General features: G+C 41.0%; 2 protein-coding genes across 9 annotated transcripts in view; one reads left to right on the top strand and one right to left on the bottom strand.

Moving 5' to 3' along the window:
* Positions 1-15,816, top strand: part of LOC117609154 (pre-piRNA 3'-exonuclease trimmer) — a 55,547-nt gene extending 39,731 nt beyond the window's left edge. The window contains exons 1-13 of one of the 5 annotated variants that reach the window (XM_034335126.2): positions 9,851-9,919; positions 10,080-10,283; positions 10,353-10,587; positions 10,660-10,935; positions 11,033-11,240; positions 11,311-11,412; positions 11,490-11,600; positions 11,683-11,779; positions 11,858-11,957; positions 12,032-12,115; positions 12,184-12,272; positions 14,687-14,785; positions 15,714-15,816. In XM_034335126.2, coding sequence (XP_034191017.1) covers positions 10,153-10,283; positions 10,353-10,587; positions 10,660-10,935; positions 11,033-11,240; positions 11,311-11,412; positions 11,490-11,600; positions 11,683-11,779; positions 11,858-11,957; positions 12,032-12,115; positions 12,184-12,272; positions 14,687-14,785; positions 15,714-15,783 — 1,602 coding nt within the window. In that variant the 5' untranslated portion in view covers positions 9,851-9,919; positions 10,080-10,152 and the 3' untranslated portion in view covers positions 15,784-15,816. The other 4 variants (XM_034335127.2, XM_034335125.2, XM_076691964.1 and 1 more) reach the window with 4 other exon arrangements.
* On the bottom strand, positions 12-20,068 carry LOC117609152 (uncharacterized). Of its 4 annotated transcripts, none has more exons than XM_034335122.2 (10): positions 6,118-7,244; positions 3,756-4,024; positions 3,537-3,636; positions 3,186-3,306; positions 2,674-2,884; positions 2,197-2,592; positions 1,599-1,961; positions 1,211-1,483; positions 418-633; positions 12-353 (listed from the first exon to the last, which is right to left on the bottom strand). In XM_034335122.2, exons 2-10 carry the CDS (start codon positions 3,877-3,879, stop codon positions 202-204), a joined length of 1,956 nt encoding a protein of 651 aa, XP_034191013.2. In that variant the 5' UTR covers positions 3,880-4,024; positions 6,118-7,244; the 3' UTR covers positions 12-201. The 4 variants fall into 4 exon arrangements, with proteins under 4 accessions (XP_034191013.2, XP_034191012.2, XP_034191015.2 ...); XM_034335121.2 differs by lacking the exon at positions 6,118-7,244 and adding an exon at positions 5,252-5,958; XM_034335124.2 differs by lacking the exons at positions 3,756-4,024; positions 6,118-7,244 and adding an exon at positions 19,479-20,068.
* Between the last annotated feature and the right edge of the window lie 4,877 nt (positions 20,069-24,945).

The following is a 24,945-nucleotide window of genomic DNA, read 5'->3' as shown; positions in this document are numbered from 1 at the left end:
ATTAAACGATAGACCAGTACAAGAACATTTATTCAAAAGAAAATTAAAGAATGCCTAAGAAAAGAGCACTAAAGTGGTACAGAAGAACCGTTTTCTTTATTTAATAAGAAGAGAAATATAAAGTCTTTATCCCAGTCGTTTACACCTTCGATTTCGTCTATTTACAATTATGTACAGGATGATTCTTAATGAATTAACAGTCTATATAAGGAAGTAATCGGGTCCAACGAAAGAGCCGCATTTTGGAAAGTCCTGTGGAGCTGGTACCATGTCGCTGTTCTCTCCAACCTGAAGAATCACGTCCAAGCCACGAGTCCAATAAGCAGCGTGTTCGTCTCGCAGCATCCAGTATCCTGAATAATTAAAAGAAATTAGAAATCCATGATCGAAGTTAATTATTTTCAATGATGAATTTACCTGGATTGTTGGCTTTGAACCGAATTGCAACGGCACCGAATTTCGGCACAACCACGGTATCTTTGGACACCGTGCAGTCGAGATTACGATTGAACAGTTGCCCTTTTTCATCCAGGCTCTTCAACTCGTGCAGAGACACGCTTCGACCGAATTTCTTAGCTCCTACCACGTAGAAACTGTATCCGTGCATATGGTAGACCAAATCGTCGAGACCGCCTTAATGGGGAAGAAGAAATTATTAGAAACAAAGTCCTTTCGAAGAATATTTCTCGCGAGAGAATTAAATTTTCACTTCTCGGGAAAAGAATTCTCAGAGAAACGAAATCAATGTTTCAGCCTCTGCAACTAACTCCAATGTAGACCAAGGTTTCTAATTCAAGGTCACGGTTTTAACGAATTTATCCTGTTTTTCTGCGAATGCTCGCTGAGTATTTTTCAACGGTACATTATCAAAGTTTCCGGGATATCCTTCGGCAAATATAATCGAAATGTAGGTTAATTACGAGCGATGTTTATCCCGACGATTTCCATTTCTCGATGAATGGAAGTTCATCAGGGACGTTTGAATTGAATCGCGTTCTCTTTGACGTGCAGCGACGCGGAGCGTAGAGGAGCGTGCGGGAAATAGCGCGAACGTGTTTACCGCGATGTTAATTGGAAATCTAATTCCTCGTCCGTCACAAACGAGACCCTGAATTGTTACGAACCGTCTACGAGGAAAACAAAGTCGGGGAATGAAGTTAATTTATTTTTCTGTGAAAATTCTGCTGGATGATTTTTCCTAGTTTTTTACCTTGATCGAATAAAATGATCTCGACAGTCGCGCCGAGAGGAACGTATCTCACGTGGACGCATTCGCACGTGTCCGGAACTATACCGTCGCCGCGTCGACAGCGTCGCGACGACAACGACGCGGTCTCGTTGTTCTCGTTACGAGAATCCTGGTCGTCGGGAGAACATAGACTTTCTTCGGAAACGTCAGCGCCTTGGGTCAACAAGGGCGACGATGGATAGGTGAAAGTATCATTGTTCACGTTCAAGATCCTCGTCTCTGCTCCGCCATTGCCTGTAATTAAAAACAGAAAAATATCCTTGTGAATTAAGTATGTCTATTAATAGAAGGATTCGCGTTTTCCGCATGGTTGATTCTAAATTCCATCCTACATTTATCAATCTCTTACCCACGATATCGTTCGTCTGGAACTTGTAATTAATAGGCAGACGAATAATGACGTCGGTTCTCGGTTTAGCAAGAACGCTGGGTATCTTTCGCAACGCTTGTATCTCTGTCACGCACAGATTCTCCGGATTTTCACATTTTTCCGCGGGATTGGTCGTCATCGCCACTCGACTCGTCGCCTCCTCAACTTCCGGCTGATCGATCGCTTCCGACACGGATAATGGATTTTCCGTTGTGCTACCCTTGTACTTCAAAATCGCCGCCCCGTGTATAGGACTCGTTCCGCATTCCTTTGACGTGTGTACGTTCATCCAGTAAGAAGCGACGCGTTTGTTCGCTTTTAAAATAAAGTCTGCTCTTTCACCTGGGAAAGAAAATTCAATATTTTTGTTAACTAATTTAAATTTATTAGAAATCTATCGGTTAGACCGGGGATCATCAAAGTGGTCTATCATTTAATCTAGGTGGTCGATTTTCATTTCATTTCATTATGCATTACGCATAAATTTTTTTTCTTTTTTAGGGGGTCAATAAGAGAATTAACAGATTTTTAGGGATCAATGATCAAACTAGTTTTGCGGCCCCTGAGTTAGACTGACCTTTGGCCAAAGTAATGGATGCAACTAGTCGCGGTTCCACTGGTTGCCCATCCAGGGCGATCAGCTGGAGAGGATGAGCGTCGACGGAAATGGTTATTGGACAAGATCCAGCTCCTCCGGCATTCGCGATACGAAATCTATGACGACGACCTGGAACGACCGTAAACGTTGAATACGGTACATTTGGTCCGTTCGGTTGTCGTCCTTTCCCATTGATTAGAAGGATCGCTGGTTTCGCGTGGCCTTCGGTGAATGTGATATCCGCGGAATGTTGCCACTGGCTCACAAGTACCACGTGATTCGAGTCGTCTATGTCGTAAAGAGATCTGTGCGGGTCTTTTATGTCCGCTTGTTTTACGATCAACGCGCCGAAAATTCCATTTGTAACGTCGGCCCCTGAAAATTCAATGAATTTCATTTCCGAAATTAGTGAAATTAGAGAAAATTAAGGCTGGACGATTGAAAATTCTTGTTTACCAGCGTGAGCATGCCAAAGATGAGTTCCAGCCACGGACGCGCGAAACTTGTACTGGAAAGTAGTGTAACTCGGTATCGGGCATTGAGTGACCAGGGGCGCACCGTCCATAAATGGCGATTCAAACTGCGACTGACCGCGCCAGTGCATTGCGGCCGCTTTACCCGGAAGCCGATTAATTACGTCCACCACTAAGATATCGTTTTCACAAACCTGCGAATGAAAAAACTTGGCTCTGAACGGTGTAATTACTTGGACACATCTTGGTCATTAGTGTAACCTGTTTCGTTTTCTAAAGTTGCATTATCTGAATGCACCTGATACGTTAAGCAGAAAATCACAGTGTATAAAACTGTCTACGTTAATTGTTAAACGTTAGATTGCAATTAGCAATCTCGCGAAGAGGATCCTTGGTATCTTAGAATTTTCGAAAATCTAATCCATTTAGAAACTCTTAGTCTCGTTGATGTTTCAGACTTTTAATTTCATCCCGATTACATTTTTCTAATGATACCTGTATAGTTGGACCAGGCAGTTGACGATTAGCCGTCAGGATACCCCGTCTCTGTCCATCCGCTGTTACACAATGATTATGAAGACACGCTGTCTCATTCACCGGGCAGTCACCGCATGACCTATACAGAGGGAAAATCATAAATGAATTAGAAGGATTACGAGCGAAGCGCGAGAACGTATTCACGTTACACGCGTATAAAATCGCACCATAGACGCGGACAGTCATTTCCGCATTTCGATGGGTCAAGAAATTGCATAACGGTTGTTGCAACCACTTGATCGATGATTCTCGATAGAAACATATAAATTACATCTTTACCAGCTGATGTAATAAATTATTTTAACTTACTTGCTAAGAGATTGAAACACTTCTAGGGTGAGTTTCAGTCGGCAAATCATAGGCCAATCCAGATGATGGCATGGTCTGTCGCAGGAGAGGAATATTTGTTCTGTAAAATGAAAAGTAAAATTACAATGTAAATAGAAACTGAATTTCGAGGCGACCAAAGATTCCGACGATTGATAACGTTTCTTATAGTCGGTGTTGCCTTGCAGTTGGCGAACTTACTCGGCCTGTAATTGTTAACATGCAAAAATGTCGCCGCAGCCGCGATCATAAAGACGACCACGAGAAATCGTAGACAGTAGGTGGATAAAGTCATGGTGTAGTGTGTGCTCTTCAAGGATCGCATTGTCTACCTTAATTGTTACGCAACGATAACAAACGGTGACCGCATTCTCCTAGCGATTTAGATTTCTCTCAGCGAACCTCAGAAAATCTCCAAAGCAACGTTCAGTTGCTCAGACCTCCGAGAGTCGTCGATTCTCGACTTCCTTCTAATTGTAAGTCACCAAATCGAAATGAAAGAAAAATCAGATTAGTCGTTGGTCAAAGGGCGTTTAAATTAGAAAGTGATTCGTGAATAATAAGAAAGCCTCGTGGGCGTCGAACGATGATGATAAGTCGATACGAGGCTGAAAAGTCTCGTGTCAGCGGGGTGAAAGTTAGTCCCGAGATGAAGAAAAAAAAAAAAGCGAAAGGAATAATCGTCGATTCGAGAAAAGATGAAAGTTACAGCTGTTTAACTTCGATCATCTTTATACACTGATAAGTATTATCTCTTTCTAGCTTTTAATTACAATACCCTCGTATCGAGTGGTCGATTTCGAAATGTAGAAAGTCTGGCACTTATGCGTGTCATCTTAAAGCTTAGAGTTTGACGTTTACTATTTAAAGTAATCGGCTTTCCTATTTCCTGCAACTTTTCAATTATAAATCTTTGTAAACGATGGAAAAGTTTGATTTCACTTATTTCATAGGGGACAAGGACTATTCTGTATTCGTTAGTTAAAACACTCCCATGAAAAAAAGGCAATGTTTAACAGGATGGAAGTAGAGAAATTTCCAAGTAACTAGTTCCCTTCTTAACACAATAGTGATGTAATTTAACGAGTTTCCTTTGAAAGGATCTCGAACAGAAAAGCGTGATGTTGAATAACGTCCGAGGGTGATGCACGAAAATCATCTAATCGCGTTCTCGGTCTCGATCGATCTATCTCATTATAATTACGTAAAAACTTGTATAATCTTGTCGTAATATGCTGATAGCGTGATCGGTTCACGTGTCCGGTCCAGAATTATATTTACCGCTGAGGTAACAGTCATTTAGAGTAACTTTAATTAAACCCCTCGCACCAGTGATATCGCACCGTTCGCGGTGCAACGTGACACTTGGAGACACAGAGGAAACGAAACGGCACGCACGGATCATTTCGTAAGAATCTTACGGAAAGTGAAACCAACTGCGGAAAATCGAAAGGAAAAACTGGTGCGTCTCGAGAAACGTTATGGAGAGCTAAAACTGACTCTGAATTGGTGCATCGAAAAACTTTTGTACGTTGAAAAAGTTTCCACTCTAACGAAGAGCATTTTATTCCCGATTTGATGGACGCGAGGAAAATGAGTTAGAAGTTGAAGACAGATTGTTCTGGAAGAAAGAGTAAGAAAGTAAACGAAAGAAAGGATATGAAGCTTCGTGACGGTTGCATCACGTTCGTTCGAACCTGAACCGGGCGCACACGTAACTCGTGAACACCGTTGCGCTTTCTCGTGAACAACTGACCAGCCGAATTTCGTTTTCAGAAGCAAACCCGTCCTCTCTCCCTTTCCCTTTCTCTTGCTCCTTGTAAAGTGGAACGCGAGCGGTCATCTACGGTCGTTGTTAATTTGTTCGTGAAGAACGCGATCCAGCTAGAGAAAGAAATTGAGTTCAATTTCTGCGATTTTTAACCGCAGTTGTTGAATGATTTCATTTATACATTCGTCTACGATGAAGAATCTCGCTTTCATTGAAAAAAGATGAAAGATTTTCACCGAGTTTTCCCGGAAAATTCGAACCGCGTGAAGCGTTTCAATTAAAACTTGCATAATATTCTTTCCTCGCTGGTGAACAGAGAAAAAGAATTCAAGCCGAGGCAACGAACAACACTCGTTCATTTATGGAAGTCAGAGAAGAAACTCGGATCCTTGTTGAACAACACTCGGATTCCTTAAAGCGAGTAATCGACGTCCGTGTTTCCCGGGGTTTAATCGATAGCTCGTTAATCACCGCGATGGAATTGCGGATATGTAGGAAGAAATGTATTCAACCGGATTTTCCATTCGTGGAACAACTATTCCAAATCTGGACACCTTGAATACCACGCGTGTACATCTTCATTCTCAGTGAACCGAATCACTGATTAAAATGATAAATCATCGAAATACAGATGACACGACACTCAAAGTGTTTAAACATCCAAGCGTTGGGTAAATATTCTCTCTCTCGAAATTCAAACGATGGTCGTTTTAAGATCGATGAAAGGAAGGCAATGAGAGGCATAAAATGAGAAGAGAGAAAAAAAAGAGAAATCAATAAATTTCACTACACCGATGGGTAATGGTGCACATGTACACAGAGCGATTAGAGGCAAAGCACTGTCTCGCGGTTCCCGTTAACGACTGACAGATAGTTTTAGCCGAAATTTCGTTGTCAGAACTGGTGGTAACCTCTTCCCTCTCTATCAGATCCACCCTCCCTCTCGGTATCTCTCTCTTTCACCGTTGCATTTCGCGCAACTTCCGTTTTTCATTTTCTTTTCATCTCCTCTGGAACCGCGAGGACGACCGGTTTCCGGCGGCAGTCGTCGATCGTCGTGGCATCGGTTCCCAGAAGGTATCGTGGCCATTTCGATCGAAATATGTGTCAGCGACGGCGAAATTGCTAGTGAAAGTTGCCTACAGGGCTCGAGGAGACAACAGACTCTCCAGGCTCGTGTGTATCTTGGGATTCTGGTGCCTTCGCGCCTCGCGTAACACTGCACGCACAAGCTTTCATCTTTCGTTAGCCGTCTCCTTTCCTACCGTTTTACCTCGATGTTTCTTACTCGCGTCGCTACCTCGACGAAGGCGGAGGTGCGAGAAGATTTCGCTTTCACTGATGCTCAAACGGGAGATCAACGTGTTCGGGCCCGTTTGTTTTCTCTGCTTGGAGAACGCGTGCCGTTCCTTCGAACCGCGTATTTCGACCGATCGAACTTCGTGACGCTTTCTATCTGCATGTTACGAAGGCTCGTTTAACGCGTTGACCTTTGTAGTGAAAATAAACGGCCTGAAGTAAGAGAATCGCCATCGATCCGAACCTAATGCTATAGAATTCTGAAAGGAAATACTTGTTATAGAAAATTTGTAAATTCAATCGGATTTTCCATTCGTGGAACAACTATTCCAAGTATCGACACCTTGAATACCACGCGTGAACGTCTTCATTCTCAGTGAACAGAATCTGTGAAAATTTCTCATAATTGATTAAAATGATAAATCATCGAAATATAAATGACACGACACTCGAAGTGTTTGAATTTTCTAACATATTATTAGTCTAATTACAGTCAGTCGCCGCTGACAGCAATAGTATCCACTGTCGCAGAAGTGACAGCGGTGAATGTTGAATAATTTCAAGTAGAAACTTGGAAATGTAAATCATATCCTCGTTGAACGCACATACTTATTTTCACCGCGATAGTCCAATTATTACCCAGTTTACGAACTTGGTAATTAGTACTCGCGTGAATAATCTACGCTACGATTCGATGCTTTCTGCTCGGATGCACGATATTTATGTTCTTTACTTTATAAACTGGCTAGTTTAGATCATTTGAGAAAAGAGAATTTTTGCAGTTGTAAATTAACTTAATTTCATTTCGATAAAAACTTCTATATCTGCGGTCCGAGATAGTAAAATTCAAGGAAGATAGTAGATTTACAAGGATTCTCGATATTAGCAGCATTTCGCAACCTGGAAACTCGGGAAACTCGATCAGGAGCTGCTTATACCGCAGAAATTTCTTTTCGTTCTATCAAGTGTTCAATTTCAACCCGCTAGAAAGCCGATCAATGAAATATAAAACTATCCAACAGGTTTGTTCGCCGTGTTTACGGTTATTAGATTTCACCGAGTCGATTTACGTCCATATAATTAATTCCCATCGAATAAAAGTAGTACGGCTCTAGTTAAAATAAGTCGACAGAGGAGAAAAAGAAAAAAACACAAGAAGACATTAGCGCGTGTTCGAATTTCAACATTTTGTCGCTTTCACATTTGCATGGAGGGGTGGTTCATACTTTTTCTTCCCCAAACTTCTTTCACCTGCAAGAATCTTTGATTCCACCGGCGTATCGAATGTGATTTCGGCAGAAAAAAAATAAATAAATGACCGAGTCGTAAATTCGAATGCATATCCGATACTTTCTTTTTCATCGAATTACGCAATTAATTACTTTCCTTTACGCCACCGAGAACTGGTTTTGTTTCTACTCGGTTCATTACTATTCTCACCTCTCTAATTGTTCTCGGAGAAACTTCTTCGTTCTTGAGACTCTCTTAAACAAACAGGAAGCAGGATCTTTCGGGTATCTTCTTGAAAATGTTAGACGATCAACAAAGTTACAGTCGAACAACCTTAGAGGTTCGTTAAGTTTTTACAAGATGCTGAGTGTTGTTATTCGAGAGAGAAAGTGAACTGTTACAAGATCGCGATTTCACGGTATCGAGGATGAAAGAAGGCGTTCGGAGGGGTGCAACAATTAATAAGCCCGAAATCGAGGCTGATGGCAGAAGCGAGGCGCCTTCAAAAGCGGAAGAAAGCGTGGTCGCGTTGTTTCTATGCACGGATAGTACAATATGCCACGCTTTCACGTACAACTTTCGTCCAGAAGTAAATATTTCGATAAAGACAGCTGTATTCATAGTGGTACTCCTTTGAACAGAGACGGTGGTAAAAAAGAAGACGTTCGAATAGGAAATCTTAAGGATTTCATGCGCAAAGGAATTTGCTAGACTCGGAGATTGATTTCTCTGTAACTTCTGAATGGAATGAAAAATGATCACCAGTTGGATGAATAGAAGGATATGATACCAGTTAAATCGCATCTGGTGTGTATAACGGTTGTTGCAGTTTCAGTGATGATAATAACATTACTTTCCAACATAAAAAGCGCAATCTTCGAAGCCATTCACCTCCTCATGTAAAATATGCAACTTGAAATCAAGAGGTTCTTTCTAAACAAATATCAATCGAGGATATTTTTAGTAATGATTAAAAGGTTCCAAAAATTTATTTTAAAATATGAAAGCACTTCTTCATTCACGTCAAATGGAAATGTCAGAGGGGCACCGGTGAGCTGGTTGCATCAATATTAAGTTTAAATTGAAAATGAAATAATTATAATGTGTCATACTACGTGTGTCCATTTTCACAGTGGCATTTAACGTGTCAATCAATTAAAAACATTCCACGATCGCGTTTAGAATAACGTAAGTTGAATTTTCAAATGAATTAGTAAGGGATTGAACTAACCTGGTATGGGTGTCAGATAAATAATGGTCGCGACGACGGAAGTCAAACCGACGAATATCGCAAACCGGAAGAACATTGCTGGAAGGTCGGTGTAGATTTCGTGGTCCCAGCGATTACGTTTGGCAGGTTTTACAGCAGAAACGAAAGGATCTGGAGGCCGAACTGGCCGGTTTCGTGGCCGTGGGTACACTAGCGCGATAGCAGTAAGTTCATTGCCAGGGAGAGAGTTGTTTCTCGATTAAAAGAAAGATCTTTCAACTGCGGAAACGCTCGCTTGCTTGCTTATGCGACTTCGAGCCGAAACTAAACACGTTTCCGTGTTGTTTTCGGGATAATTGTCCACTTTTACCCAATTGTACGTAGAAGCTGATTAGGTACAGACAGCTATGGCTTTTTCAACCTTTTGTTTAAGTCATTGTTGCAATTCCATTTGAAAACAAAAGCATATAGCTTTTTTTTTAATTAGTGATCAAGAATGAGGATTAATTTATTTATGAAAGTAAGGGTAGGTTTGGGTTTTAAGAGAAAAAAATTTCTGGATGGTTATTAATTAACAGATTGCTGCTAAAAATTCATCAATCGTTAATTAGGAAATAGACTGCCAGTTTAAATTAATTCTCGCTGAAAGGGGTAAAATAAATTAATTGTAGTATTCAATGATATGCAATTATTCACATCATAATAACTTACATCATATTCAATTGGAATTTGTTGTAATGGAGAAGTGATTTATTGCAGTAGACAGTCATAATAGATTAGTGTAAGAAACTTATTAATTAAAATGTCCAATTGATTGATTATTCTAAGTCATCTTTGGTCATCATAGGCTGCACAGTATGTCAGCACTCTAATGCATCATTTTATACAGTATATTCAACAAGAAATTAAAATTTATTGATAAATAAAATTTTAATAAAAAGAATTATATGTTACTAAAGTAAAATATACATATTCTCTGATGAAAAAACATAATTGAACAATAATTACTTTTCAGATTCACGGAAGATTATCACACGTGATAACACTTCTAAGGTTAGAATATAGTATATTAGAAAAGAAAACTCAATATGAATGAAGTTCTGGATGAAAACTTCGAAGAGTTTTATCCTGAATTAGAGAAACTTATAAACAATGCATCCTTTATTGCTATCGATACGGAATTAACGGGTATAAGCACGGATAATGATGTGAAATATAGGTTAGTTTCGTTTAAGAATTCGATATAAATGTGACTGCATTATTCACTATTTATACTGTTTTATTTCAGTCTTTTTGATTCTTTGGACGTGCGCTACAAGAAATTGAAGAACACCATTGAAAACTTTTCAATAATTCAATTTGGCATCTCAGTGTTTCATCATGTCCCTGACATAAATTTTTATGATGCACAGTGTTTCAATTTTTATTTACTACCACGAGCTTTGCCACTCACAAACAACCAAATCACCTGGCAAGTGGGTGCATTAGAGTTCTTGTCCAAGCACAATTTTGATTTCAATAAGGTATATCAGCATTGTGTTACTGATAAAATTAATGAAGCAAGATGAAATGTTACACGTACAATGATTTTTTAGCTTGTGAATCATGCTATTCCATATCTCAATGAGTCGGATGAAAAGAATTTCAAACAATACATAGAGAAGAGTAGTTCATTAGATAAATTAAAGCATCTGTCATATGAAGATGAAACTAATTTCAGAGAATGTATCAGTAAAACTACCGATTGGATTTATAATGATGTACATCAAACTTCTTTTGAATTGGAAGTTGAGGATCCTATTGTACAGTATTTAATCCGAAAAAGATTAAATGATTATGATAACATTAGAACAACATCTGGGTATAAAAGAGTACGTATACTATAATGTATAAGAGTATGTATATCATTCATTGCTTATACTTTGATGCAGTTGATGAATATACATAAAGTTGTTTAAATATTTTTAGATAATTGTTGAAAGGATATCATCAAAGAACACATGTGATGTTTCAGAAAAGGAAGATAGTAACTGCTTGGAACAAGCACTGTTAGATTCATATGTAGGCTTTTCTAAAGTGTTCAAACTATTGTGTTCCTCAAAGAAACCAATAATTGGTCATAATGTACTTTTTGATTTAATGTTCACCTATCAACAGTTCTACAAACCATTGCCAGGTACAGAGTAAATATTATAAAATATAGTTTTTTAAATATGAATAACTAAAACTTATACAATTTTCTACAGACTCCTATACTGAATTCAAAAGTAACGTACACTCGTTATTTCCACAAATATATGACACAAAGTTCATAAGTACCGAATTGCGGAGACTGTATATAAAAGAAGGTAAAGGAAACTTCAAAAAAAAAAAGATCGTTCGTTGCAATTGATATATATATATCACAATAAATTTTTCTTTCAAGTCAACTGGAAACTGAGTTCGTTAGATGCTGTATACGAGTTTTTTACCTTAAAACAGGGAAAGTATCTAACGTTAAACTCACCAACTGTGAATTTAAGGCTTAAATCTTTAGGTAATCATTTTTGCTTTCATTGAATAATTTAAATATCATTTTAATAATATTCATGTATTCTTTCTTTTTCAATAATTTTCAGACGAAAAATATTATCACCATGCAGGATGGGATGCTTACTTCGCCGGTTACATATTTATAAAATTGGGTCACGTGTTTGGTGTGAAAATATATGGAAGGTTGTGTTCATATATATAATTAACGTACCACGATCTAAGAAACTAATTCATTAAATAATTAAGTCTTAATCGTTTCAGCGGTTTAGAAGAAAGACCGATAACGCATTCGGAGTTGATGAGCAGCGTGAAGAATTATGTAAATTCCGTAAACGTGTCGAGAAGCAATGAAATGTGTATGGTAAATGAAAATTACATACTTTAAGTTTGATTTTGTTTCAAATTAACGCTTCGAGTTAATTGTGAACGTTTCAGAAACTGGACGGAGACGATCCACTGTACTCGAAACCAGAGTGGCTTCACGTGAAATTAAAATCAGCATCGATCGATACGAAACAGGTAGATTCCAGCACGAAATTATACCTCGAAATGTTAATCTTTTCTCTTTAGCTGCAATTTCTTGCCAGCTGGTCGAGAGACTCTCATCGTTTGGCCAAGTGGACATAATGCCATTCGCACGGAAACGTGTTCTGGTAGCTGTATCGAATCAGAAGAGGTAAATGAAATTTTCACCTTAACTCTTATCGTTTCGTCGTGTCTCTGAGGTTGACAAATACCTATTGAACTTATTCGATATTACGGAACTTGCAGAAACTCGATCGCTTCGTTGAACAACTCCGCAAGTGATAACAAATGTACGCAAATACTTCAAAGACACCATAGTTCGTTCATTTCGAGTAAAATAAATTTAAACTCTATCGAGAACAAATATGCCCGGTGTTGGCCGTCATACTGACACGAAACACTCTCGCTGAAATCCGTATATTTCATACTGCACATCACAGTATTCGGGTTAACAAAACAATGAAGCGAGATTAAAGGGAGACCAGCGGATACGGTAAATCTCTGGTTGATTTTTAAACAAGCTCGAAATCCATCGCGACAATCTCGTGCGTATATATAAAATGCGAAATCAAAACGGTTCACTTTGTTTCCCCTGTTATAATCTTACCTTACGCATCGAGCAAGTATAATTAGGTATTAAGTACGCAGTTGGTATTTTAGTATGAAGCTGCTTCGAAGTAAGGTGCCGGAACTATTTTGGATCTTATCCAAGGGCAACCGCGTATACTCATCATTGCAGTTACAAAATGTAATATCGATGCACGTGATTTTGTACGTGCCACGTAACCGTTGGCATTTTCATTTTGACCAAAATTTATTCCTCTCCACTTATAGGGATATTGTTCTGATTAATTATTGAACGTATTCTATTATACTTTGTATTTCATTTTAATTATTCATGTGAAGTGTGAAGGGTTTAAACGCGTCTCTAAGGATATCTATAAAATTTGAAATTTCAAAAAGAATTCTAACATTAGTTTCTTACCCTTGATTTTATATTAATTTTCATTCTAAAATCCTCGTTCCAGTAGTCGGTATATTGATTCAAAACGAGATCGAATAAGTGTGCGAGATTTTTTTTTTGACGGACCGTAACGAGACCAATATAGCATTACCAGGAATCAGATTAATTATAATCGTACGTCTTGACAGTGGAGGATCAGCAAGAAAACTATAAATATCGACGGAAAAGGTGAACGACCTGAGATCCCGTGAAAATTATTCAGACTGCTAATGGCCTTGCATCAATGTTCTCAACGCGCGTTAAGTTTTTACTGCCTATCTCGAAAGCTCTATATTTCCCGGATACTTAGAGATTCTTTGACGAGCTATGAATCACATAGAAAATTAATGGTGTATCGACGGGTATAAAAACGTTAACGAGCAAGCGACCCTCGCGTTTCGTTTATTTCACCGGAACGATTCAGACGAACAATCGGTCGCGTTTTCTTAATTCAGACAGGTTGGAATCACAAACCTCGGTTTCAGTATCGGTTTCGCGCGGATCCATTAGAATCCGTTTATCTTTCGTTCGACGAGCTGTCGAAGCAATGAGCACTTACATAAGAACTATCCGACCGGTTAGATCGTTGCATCTGTCCGGCTCGAAACCGTAAATTTCGTCGCGTTCTGGCATTTATCGTTCCATTAACTACTTAACAACTATCTCGTCGAGAAATCGTTGAGAACAATAATTTATAGCGTTGGGTACAGCTAGGTGTTAAAATTGCTTTTACGAAAATAAGCGGAGTGTTCAAATTTTTCAATTGAAATACTTACGCTATTTTATAATAATAAAAAGAATGATGTTGATACTGATGATCGTTCGATAAGAGCGCGTTGAAACGATAGATTTCGCGTTAGGAATACAAACGGAAGCATTCAACCCGCGATTTTGTTCAGGCTGATCGCGAAGGGTAAGCAAATCAGCTGACTTCATCGTTCCTGAATTAGATCGAAATGAATTATCCGGTGGCGGGCTGCTATCAAGTATACATTTTCACGAGCGTGATGCATTTTCTTTCGAACCGTCCAGCATTTTCACTCGCGGCTTAACCAACCTGCTCGTACGTTATACGCGTCAGATTTTCTTCTTTGCCTGGCGTTCTTCCAAAGCTTGCGTGTATCGGTTTCTACCAGCGAATAAACTGTTCTATCGACGCGTGGATCGAATCGTTCGAATTCATCCGATCAATTAACGCATTATTCGCGAGCCGCGTAATTAACTATATCTTTCGATCTACGTGGTTAATTAACCGATTCTCGATTACTCGTGAAAATCATCCTTTCTCCGGCATCGAGGAATTTGTGTCAGGAAAATTGTGTGTTCCCTGTTTAAAAAATTCAATTAAACGATTGGAAATATGATAAAATAAGACTTTGTGTTATTGGGTTACGTGCATACAGTGTGAAACGTTTTTTTAGTTGAACATTAACGTAGCCAAACGGTTAAGCATCGATGTAAACCAGCCTCTATTGCACGCCGTGATCGATACGAAATTATTTTTACCCATGTATATTATTAATGCGTTATAAATCGTGATCGCTTGAAAAATTCTGTTGCAGCGCGATGCGCATACTTCACCACTTTCAGAGCAGCAAGGAATTCCAAGTGGCACGCTACAATCGTATTAAGCACGCAGCTCCTAGCACAATCTGCTTGTGGTACGTACCTGAATACTTTCTTATTTTCGACTTTCTCGTCGTACAGTTTCATTTTATTTCACGCAATGCCAAGGCTGATTTAAGTAAACGGGTTAAGTTTATTTTCATTTCACTGCAGCCCCGACGAGTCAATTAATTCGTTCGATTAAATAGAAAGGAACGCGAAGGGGGAGTAGTTACAGATTATTTTGCTATTCTAAAAAAGAATGATTTAAACGCTACGAATAGCCCATTAATTTCATCCAAAGAATAATAACGGATAACCATCCGATTCCCAAGAATCCTTTACGACCAACCTCTTAGATGATTCAACGATTCGTCACATTTATCACCGATTAATTTACAGCTTCACAGTCCGATCCAAAAATTCCTCGAACCGTCCCGCTGCAATTAATTAACCGAGACGTAGAGAAAAAGCGGTAATTTGGCCTCGAACGTGGTATTTGCCATCGTTCATTGGCCACCGTTCTGGCTACCATTTTCGGAAACGATGCGTTTGCACTAATTCGGCGAGGTTTTCTGCACCGTGGCGGTGAGAAAATCTCGATGGAAATTCAGGCCGGCCGGATAGCCGAGTCCTAATTCGCGATTCGTGTTAACCGGCCATGATTCGCCGCGTTACGTCAAACAAATTAATGGCCCTTCTTAACTTGTCCCCGCAAATTCTCTAATTAGCACGAACATTGCCGTAGATGCATAAGTGTGCGATCACGTTGCCAATTGTTGCGAAGGCAGCGACACCCATTGCGTTACCCAACGCTCTCCACCACGGAATCCTCAAAGTCGCTCCCGATTTTCGATTTGCTTCGACGTCCATTGAATACCTTGCGAAATATCCTTCTTACATAATTTCAGTCAAAATCTGTCTGTCCTCTACGATTGTCGATGTTGCGGGTAATCATCGAGGTTTAATTGCTTTTAATTACAGGAGCGGGATCATCTTGTCCGGGGGTTTGTTTGCCTGGATCATCAAACAGACGCTTCTACGTTCAACATGATTTTTAAAATTTTCAGAAATCGTGTCTCGTCGAAGCTGTATAAAATAAAAAGAAAAAAATGTAACTACTAGAAATCTTATCCCGGCATATCCTTCGCTGACGCCAAGGCAAGTCGAAGATAACGAAACGTATCGTTACACAGTCGCGTTTACCTCGATTTTGTTTTGTTCGATTGTGCGTAAAGAGGGTAAAAAAAGAAGCAAAGGTGAGAAAGTAAAACAAACGTAGCGGTCGATTTCGGTGGAAGATCAGACCGAGAGGATCGTCTCTGTTCTCTCGCATCGAGAAGACCAGTCGCAGAATCTATTTAAATATTAGATCGAAATCAAGAGCGGAATCTTTGCGCGAGCTGTTATTATTATTTCTCGTTCTCGCGGCGGACATTTCGGGCCTCGTTTCGTCGAGGAAGCTTTCCACGCTGCCAAAGTACCATGCTCTTTGAAAAATCCAATTATCCCTGCCGCCTCGCGACCCGTCGATCGCCGACGCGTTTCGCTTTTTGTCCATCGCGTCACGATCGTTTCGTGCCAAATAAAACGGAGACCGTTGAAATTTCCTTGGAAAGCTTTCTTACCGGTGCCTCGCGCGTTTCCTATCTCGACGACTGATTCGTTGATCACCCATGAGATTAAGCAAGATCTTCCGACATCATTTTATTACAAACAAAGTCTACCAGCTGACGCCCGAAGCTTTCCAATTCAAAAGCGAAGGATTAACGAACACTAAAACGAAATTGCTTTTACGGATTCTCGGTAATACCATCATCCTATCGTCAACCAAACCGAAGGAAACATGCGACTCGAGGGTGTCTCTTAAATTTCCTCGTAATCTTGGCAGACAGTCCGACGATCCCCGATACTCTCGACGAAACAAGCGACGCTAATTCATCGGCTAATGATTTACAACAAGAGGGAGAACAGTATTTGGATGAAATACAGATACAAAGTTGCAGAATTTCAAAATAAGATTCAATGAGAAAATGATGAATGAAAAATGCAACGAAAATTCGATGAGAAATGACGAGAAGAAGATGTAGCCGCCGAGTGAGTGCACCTTACTCGCTGCTGGTCCGTACTTATCTCGAAGTCCTGATGGCCGAGGAAGAGGCCAAGCGTTCCCCGATATTTCAAAAGTTTTCTCTGGCCGCCACCCAAGGCTAAAAGACTCGAAATAACGCAGTAGCAATTCGTGTGGGCGTGCTGCCGGACGGTCAGCCTGGTCACACTGGTGTCCGGTGGCAGGTGGAGCAGCTTTCGAGATGGATCCCTCTCTGTCTTCTCTCGGCTTGTCCAAACGGCCGACAGATGCAAAGGTCGCGCTACAAACTAGGTCTATGGAACTGGGTTAACCAAATTTCAAATTGTCTTTTAAATCGCCAGCTCATCCGAGCGATTCTTTGTCAAAAATCAACTGATCCCATCGCTGATGATCCTCTTTCTCATCCGATAGAAACGTATCAGAATTTATCGAAACGTTAGAAATATGATAGAAAAGAAATAATTCTGATTGCCTTCACCTATTGGCATCTCGACGGGCAAGCGAGCGAAGACGATTGAAAATATCTCCTCGGGATTCTCGGGTTAGTTTCGAAACCCGTTCACCGAAGAATTGTAGTATCCCACGGCGGGGCCAGGCTGCTGGCATGGGCTAGCACATGTCGCGCGTCGCCGACAGTGGAAATAGCTGTTTTCAACTAGCAGAAACCTGCCTAGCGCGCCTTGCTACTCGCTGACAGAGAGTAACGCGCTTACGTGGGTGCAGCGAGATTAATTGCCTGCACCAATTACTGAAATAATGGTAAACCGTGCTCGAAGCAGGATAATTAAGTCACCGTTGCGACAGACATTTTTTGGAATCCTTGATACCTTGATGAGCAGTCATTGGGATTGGATAAGGGAATGGGGATACGTTTATCCAAGGATGTGGAACTGTAATTAGAAATGATCCCTAAAGATGGATAACGTAGCGAGGTTAAAGAGCTTCCGCCAGGGTATGACGGAAGTATGGAAATCGTCTTTCTCTGGCAGAGGGGTACGAGAAGTCCCAGCGAATCTCTCGTTCGAAAGCTCTCTAGGACTATTTTTGTTCATAAGCTGAATAGCGGAAATAGCCTAGCCTAGCCCCTGGCCTAGAGCGTAGGCTTGACCGGCCATAATAGCCTCTCTTTCAAGGATATACCGTGACGTCAACATTTCTTTGAAAAATAAAATGCAACGTCATCGGTCGCCACCCAAGTGACGTTTACTGTCGAACGTTGACACTTTAGACTTTGGACCGATCGGTGCGTGGAAATTTGATTTTTTCATTCGAGAAAAACAACCGATCGAAAATTCACGTTCGAGATTCATTCGGGCAAGATTATTTTATCGAGCAGACACAGAGATGTATGGTATTCAATGTGTACCGATTATATACGGTGTATTATTTAGATCAGAATTTCGGATTTTTTTTGTTTTTCACTTAGGAAAGTACACGAAGATGATTTGTTGTTTTATATCAACGTTGAATTATATACAGCTCCGAGTACATTCGTCTTGTCCAAACAAATCTTCTTCTGTTTATTACAGCGGATACTCTTTATGAGGCTATCTGAAATGTGTATAAAAATTTCTTTTAAAAAATATGATATCGTTTCGGGTGACTGCAGAATTTGAAACCATCTTCATTATTCGTCTTCTTGAATTTAATATAATTGAAAGAAATGATTAAAATGTAGAAGATTGATTTGCCATGAATGTAATTGTTTCAGAGTTGAAATATTTATTTCTTATTAGGGTATTGATGAGTCACTGTACGATTACGCGGTTTTCAATAGTTGCCCCGATAATCCGTGCACCCTTGACGCCGGGGCAGCACGCTGGTGCTGCACGCTCGCCAAATCCGACCTCGTCGTATCCTTGCGACTATTTTCGCGTAACGCATTTCAACATGATAGATGAGAGTTTTCTGCGTTTCCTCGACGTCGCGTAGCTCGAAACCTGCCAAAGATTCTGGTGGCAGAGAACATCGAATAATTTAGAACCGTGGACAATACCTGTCGTTTGCTCGAACACGACGCGATTCAATCGCGAACGCTTCGGATCTATCTTAAACGTTTGCCAGCGCAGGCAGGGTGGATTTCTAGATGGTCTGAGGTCGTTTCAAGCATCGCTGGTAGACGAGCGTCGATAAGAAGCCCGGAAACGTGGGGTTAAAGTGGCGAGATAGGTTTGATAAGAACGAAACACGGTTTCTGCATTCGGCACGTGTTTGATCGCAGACGAATTCTTCCTTGCTGTAAAAATAGACCCGTTTTCGAGAGGTATAAACACGTGTAATGAGAGAGGCCACGGGAGACCCCGCCGTGAACCACCTATTTTCTTTCTCCATTTTCTTTCTTTATTTTCTTTCTGCTTTTCTGTTTAACTTTTCTGCTACCATCCGATTCGCTCTACGTTTAGCTGATTTTTCTTTATCGTTTGAAATGATAAAAATATAGAGTGCAGTTTGGGGAAAAAATACAGGATATGACGTAGAAGGAAGTAGTAATTCTTGAAACTCTTCTCGTTTCAAATATAGGATGTTTCTTCAGTCCCAATGACCGACTCCTCGCCAACCCTGATTACGTTGGTTCCGTTAGTTTCTTCGCTTCTTCCATTTTCCTTTCTTCGTATTTTATGTTAGAGTTCATTTTTTAATTCAACATTATAAATTACCTGGTTTAGACAGTTGGATCTTGTAAGAAATTCCTTGGTAACTTTCATGTATGCAAGAACGAGCCTTTTTTCCGAATAAAACAAGTCATCTGCCTGGGACTTTCTCTTCATAACGAAGTCTTGTATCAATAAAAGATCCTTAAAAGTCTCCTTAAAATGGCACACTGAATTAGCCGTTTTCTTAAGCAACTTTCTCCTTGAGTTTACCTGTCCTAATAAAGATACTATTTCAGAAATAAAACGCAGTCAGCATCCAGTAGTATAGGTAAAGGATTAATAAGGCAACGAGTGTTCATTATCACTCTTATTCTTCCAATCGGTTTCGCGATGTCTAATCTCTTTTCTGACTAACTTGAAAGCGTCCACAACCACTCTGTCTATGTCATCGGTCAAAATCGACTTACGAACGATCGCGTGTCTTTTATTTATAACCCTGCCACGTGTCGCCGGGGTTGAAATTAAAACAAAACGTAGGATAGTGTAGGTCTTTTGGCATAGACCGTCCACGAACCCGGTGTTGGTTGCAACGAAAATCGCGATATCTCGAGATGAAATATTTGGCAGCGCTGACTTTGCTCCAGAATCCACGAAAAATCGACTCTCGAAACGAAAGTTTCACCGGTTATATTTAATTTTCGGTTAAGTTCGAGTAATTTTGGTACTTAATTAATTGCATTGCCGTGAGAGATTACTTCTTCCCTTGACAATGATTTATCATTCGTCTCACTGTCGTTAGATTTTTGTTGTGTCTATGTTTCAAATTACTTTGTCCATCGAGAAGCGTGAGATTCTACGATCGAGATGTTTCTCGTTAGTTGACTTGTGAAAAATTGTTTTCGAGACAGCAACGTCAGGAATCTAAAGAATAATCCGCGGAACGAGTTAACGTTTCGTCTGCACTTTCACTTAAAATAAAACAGCTGGTCCATCGTGTGTTTGTCTCTGTCGTCGTTTGTACGTAATACGTCTCGAGCGGGATGATACATGAACGTCGGATAGGCCCGGGCACGTGTACTTTCAACGAGTCGCGTCCGGATGCACCGAATGCACTATATTGCATTTTCGAACAAGATAGTCGTGTCGAAGTTAAATGTTCGTCTACGAATCTCTCATCTTCGTTTCCACTCCAAATGCGAGAAACTAAATTTATCATAGAATTATCATGCATCTATCGTTGCACTCGGGATGCACCGACAGAGCTGCCTAATTTGGATGAATTTCGAGAAGAGGAAATTCGTAGCAAAATTAGACATTAAAACGGAGGACCGATGAATACGATCCAATGTTCGAGGCATGTCATTAGGGAATCGTGGTGACAGCCACTATTATACTCTCGGTGTTGTACGTTGCCACGGATGCCAACTATCGGTCGGTGCGTCGGCTACGTAGAGATGTCGGACTATATTTGGGACGTTGAGCTGCGATTACTTCACTGGCCCAGTTGGCCGTTGATCGGACCCCGCGTATTTTTAGTTTAGGTCGTAAGCACCCGACACACACGCACACAGAACGATTTTATTCGCAAATTACTCGTGGCTAAGACGTGTACCAGCGTAGGTAATGAACGTGCACGGGTACCAAACGGACTGGCGTGTTTTATTATTGGAGCCAATGTTACTGGTAGAAAATTTTACATAAGTGGCACCGATATTCCCGTTAACCCTGAAAACGAACGGGCACAAGAAGCCATGCTGCCACCACCAACACCATCTTAACGCGGGCCGATCGTTCTTGATTCGCGGCTCTCAGCTCGCTTGACAGACGCGTTGACTCCGTGTCTCAGACTTCCTACCGGAAAGAATGCCGTCGTGTTGCAAGCCTATCGAGCCAAAGACCTGTGGTAGTAGTAGTTGTTGTTGTTGTTCCTCGACGCGTGCATAATCATCGTCAGCTGGTGCAAATGCACCCTGACTGGATTTTTTCCCTTAATGAATCAGTAGTTATTTATACGTTTATGGAGGATCCTGTCAAAGTACTCGCGTACGGTAAAGTTGATGAATAATTAGCTCGGCCATTAAACCAGATCGCGCGAGATACATAGATAATTGAGCCTAATCGTCAGGTTTCTTTCAACGGACCTACCGGTTAGCTAGGGAAACCTGCATCTCGTCTACCTGTCAACGCTTCATCCAACGACACGCTATCCTCTTTTCCTCGTTTCAAAATATCTGAAACTCTAGCAGTTACTCCGTTTCCAGATACTTTCACTCGGACGAAACGGAAGAAGGAAAGCTGTGCCTAATTAACTGAGAAAATTGATCATCCATCAGCGGGGGACACGAGTACGTCGCGTTTTGTAGAAAGCATCGTCGTCGAGGGGGATGATCGTTCAAGCGCGTACCTTGAAGAGCGTCGCGATGACGGACTCGCGACACCGGCCGACTTTCCATTTCATCGTCGAAAAGTGAACGTACCCCGGGCCTGTCCCGCGCATATTTTTAGGCAACCAACAGGATAACACGAAATTAGAACGGGCGGCCTTTGTACGAGCCGCGTCATTAGTTGTTTGCCGGAGTATATACCGGGCGCGTGTTACGCCCGATTCACTCGCTGTCCCTGGCAGGCATTATTGTTGCCAGAATCCAGAATAGACGTATCTTGCACGCTGCTCTGCCCCTCGTAACCCCTATCTGTCATTCGGAATCTCAACTTTGATCCTCTTGATGCTCGAGTTTAAATCTTCACCGAGTGCCTTTTCTCACGCGAGCGCGAGTTGATTTGTTGGCCGAACCGAGAGCCAACCGAGTTCTTCTTCTCTTCGTTCCACCTTCTGTTCCCTTAACTAACCCCCTTTGTTTTCTTGATCATCCACCGTTCACCTGCATTTCCTTCTCTCTATTTTTTTTCTTTCGATCTCGTTTCCGTTCACAACGGATGATACGCATAATTCTCGGGAGGAGGGAAACAGCGTGCACCTTATCATTCTTGGAGGAAGAGATTCAGTCTGGGACGTGTTACGTCCTATCGATCACTCGGGCTGACACAGCCTGTCTCGTCGTGGATGTTTAGCAGTTCGTTTATGAAAACGTCCATAAATAAATAGAAATCGGTTCGCGGCTGGAAACTTGCAGGCTCGACGCTCTATTTTCAGGCCACCGGCCGCTAAAATTTACGTTACCGTGGAATATCAAAGTTCCTGGAACACGTGTTCCCTCGCTTATTATCAGCTCATAAACGAGCACACGCGTGCTACGCGTTCTTTTTCCTTTATATTAATCGACCGACAAGCGTATCGTGGATGATTTATTCTATAATTCTACGTTTTCCGATGCCGTTTCTGATCGTCCCTGGTAATCCTCTCGTCGTAAGCGAGAAGAACAAACGGTTCGAATAATAATGTCCCGGAACGTCGGTACACTGGTCGACTTTTACGTAACGTTTTATGTTTTACCTAAAAATAACACGATGCTTTGAACCACCGCTCCTTCGAGCAACGCGACAAAATAACGAAGTTTATTTTTGTTCCTCATAATGAGAGAATACCGATGGACATCTCGCGGGACTTAATCTTCCGGACGATGCTTTCGCTTATAAAAAGAAGGAAAAATGAACGCGCTAATACTTAAAACGATACTCATGGATTTTACACAGTTTCTAAGTAGCATAATTCCGATTTACTATTCGCGCGTTTATTTTTAATCGAAAGCCAATGTACACCTACTTTCGCGGCACTTTCTTACGGACGATCTCGTAAACGGTATCGTTGAAGTTTCATTTACACGAGACACGCGGCATCCAATATATTACGTTTACTTTAGCGTGTCGCGTCTGTAGTTAACAGTTCGCTGATTCATTTACTCCGCCGTATTTATTCCCTCTGAGAAACGTCCTTCTCCATGAAGACGCGGTGGCACATGCCTCGTTGAACAAACATAAGGGACGCGAGACTTGGGGAATAAACCGTGACAAGTTCCGACGATCGAGCTCGTTGCCCGCTGGCTGACCAATCACGGAGTATTTCCCTGGGGCGTACTCGCGCTGAAAATGAAAAAGTAAGAACTGGATCACCTGAAATCAAGACCTTCGAGTTAACGATTTTTCTTATCGTTCGGTCTGATGATCCTAATCTCGCGTAGATTTATTTCAAAATCAACCACCGACGTGTAAATCCGCGATGATGTTACAAGGAAGGGGTTGAGCTAGCCTGGATGAAACGGATTCATGGACGACGCGCAACCCGTGACGTGGCCGTATATTAAATATATTTAGGAGCCGTGCAACAGAAGCAGAACGTTGACCGTTGCCTCGTCTCTTTCTTCTTCGTCTTCTTCTTCTTCGTTTGAACCCCCGCCGACGTGTTGCTCGCACGCTCGAGTCTCCTGCTCTTATACTCGAAGCGTTCAGGCGCCGTTGCGTGGGCGGCAAACGCTTCGTTCCTGCTCTTATTTATGAATAATATTCCTGTTAAATGTGTGCATAGATATATCGGTAATTGAGAACAAGCAGACTATCCTAGGAAGCTGAATTCTCTTCCCTCCGGAGCTATTTTTCTTCTTATAATCTTTTTCAGGGTGTAAGAGAAAATTTTATTTTCAAGAGCGCGTCCTCTTTGGACGAAGACGCGTAAGTTTGAGAAGAAGATTGACTATCTAGAGGATGGAAAATTTTCCGCTTAGACGTTGAGAGAAAATAGAAAGAAAAATTGGAATGAAAATCTGTGCGCGAACGGAGCAGCATCTTCGAGGCGAAATTAGTACCGAACAATTACAGAAACGAAGATTGCGTGTTCTTATTTTAGGTTCGGCACATATTGGACCATAATTATGTAACGTGCCGTGCTTTCCACGAGATGAACAAGATTCGCGCCAATCGACGCGTTCGTGTTCCGCTCGGACAATAAACAGGATCGAATGATGGAGCTTCTTGTATTCGTGGCATTGTCGTGTTCGGCTCGATAATACAAATGATCTGTCCCGATGATTGGCGAAATAACAAATTTTTCCCGCGCAGCTTCCATCGCTGGAGGTCGCAGTCGATAGATTGTCTTCGAGGTTGTAGCTGATATCGCGTCTGGCCATGAGCCAACCACCTATTTTCGATCTTAGGAAAAATGTGTACCTTGAACGTTTCCAACAGGAGCATTGTGTGCAGGGAAACTAGGTGAACTTTTGTTCAAACACTATCTTTTCATTTTATGCCCTAAAGTCATCGGTGTCTAAAGATATCGTTGGTTAAAAAAATTTATATAATTCTCTTTTATCTCACCAAGTATTTAAATTTGAAAATTCAAGGCAGGATATTAAAAATACGAAAGAAGAAAACAAAGTAATTATTTATCATTCCGAAGAGAATTTTATTTGAAAAACACCTGGTACATAAAAAAATCCGGGTTTCATTCTGTTTTACCGAAAGAAACGAGAGGCGAAAGAAGCGCGAAGGATGATCTCAAGAATGGCGGCAGCGTCCTGGTACCGGAAGTCGGCTGGAATCGCTGGTTCATCGCGGTGTACGTTCGATAGTCGGATCT

Source organism: Osmia lignaria, chromosome 14, assembly GCF_051020975.1.
Source record: "Osmia lignaria lignaria isolate PbOS001 chromosome 14, iyOsmLign1, whole genome shotgun sequence".
Taxonomy (NCBI): domain Eukaryota; kingdom Metazoa; phylum Arthropoda; class Insecta; order Hymenoptera; family Megachilidae; genus Osmia; species Osmia lignaria.
The sequence above is the reverse complement of the archived record's forward strand: the minus strand, read 5'-3'. Positions and strand labels throughout refer to the sequence as shown.

Bases quoted from the DNA above. Each gene is read 5' to 3' on its own strand.
- LOC117609152 (XM_034335122.2), bottom strand. From the start codon at position 3,879: ATGCGATCCTTGAAGAGCACACACTACACCATGACTTTATCCACCTAC. The intron at 3,307-3,536 runs GTAAGTTAAAAT...CCCTCTGTATAG, and splicing joins GTGTTTCAATCTCTTAGCAA to GTCATGCGGTGACTGCCCGG. The intron at 634-1,210 runs GTAAAAAACTAG...TTCCCCATTAAG, and splicing joins GATCATTTTATTCGATCAAG to GCGGTCTCGACGATTTGGTC.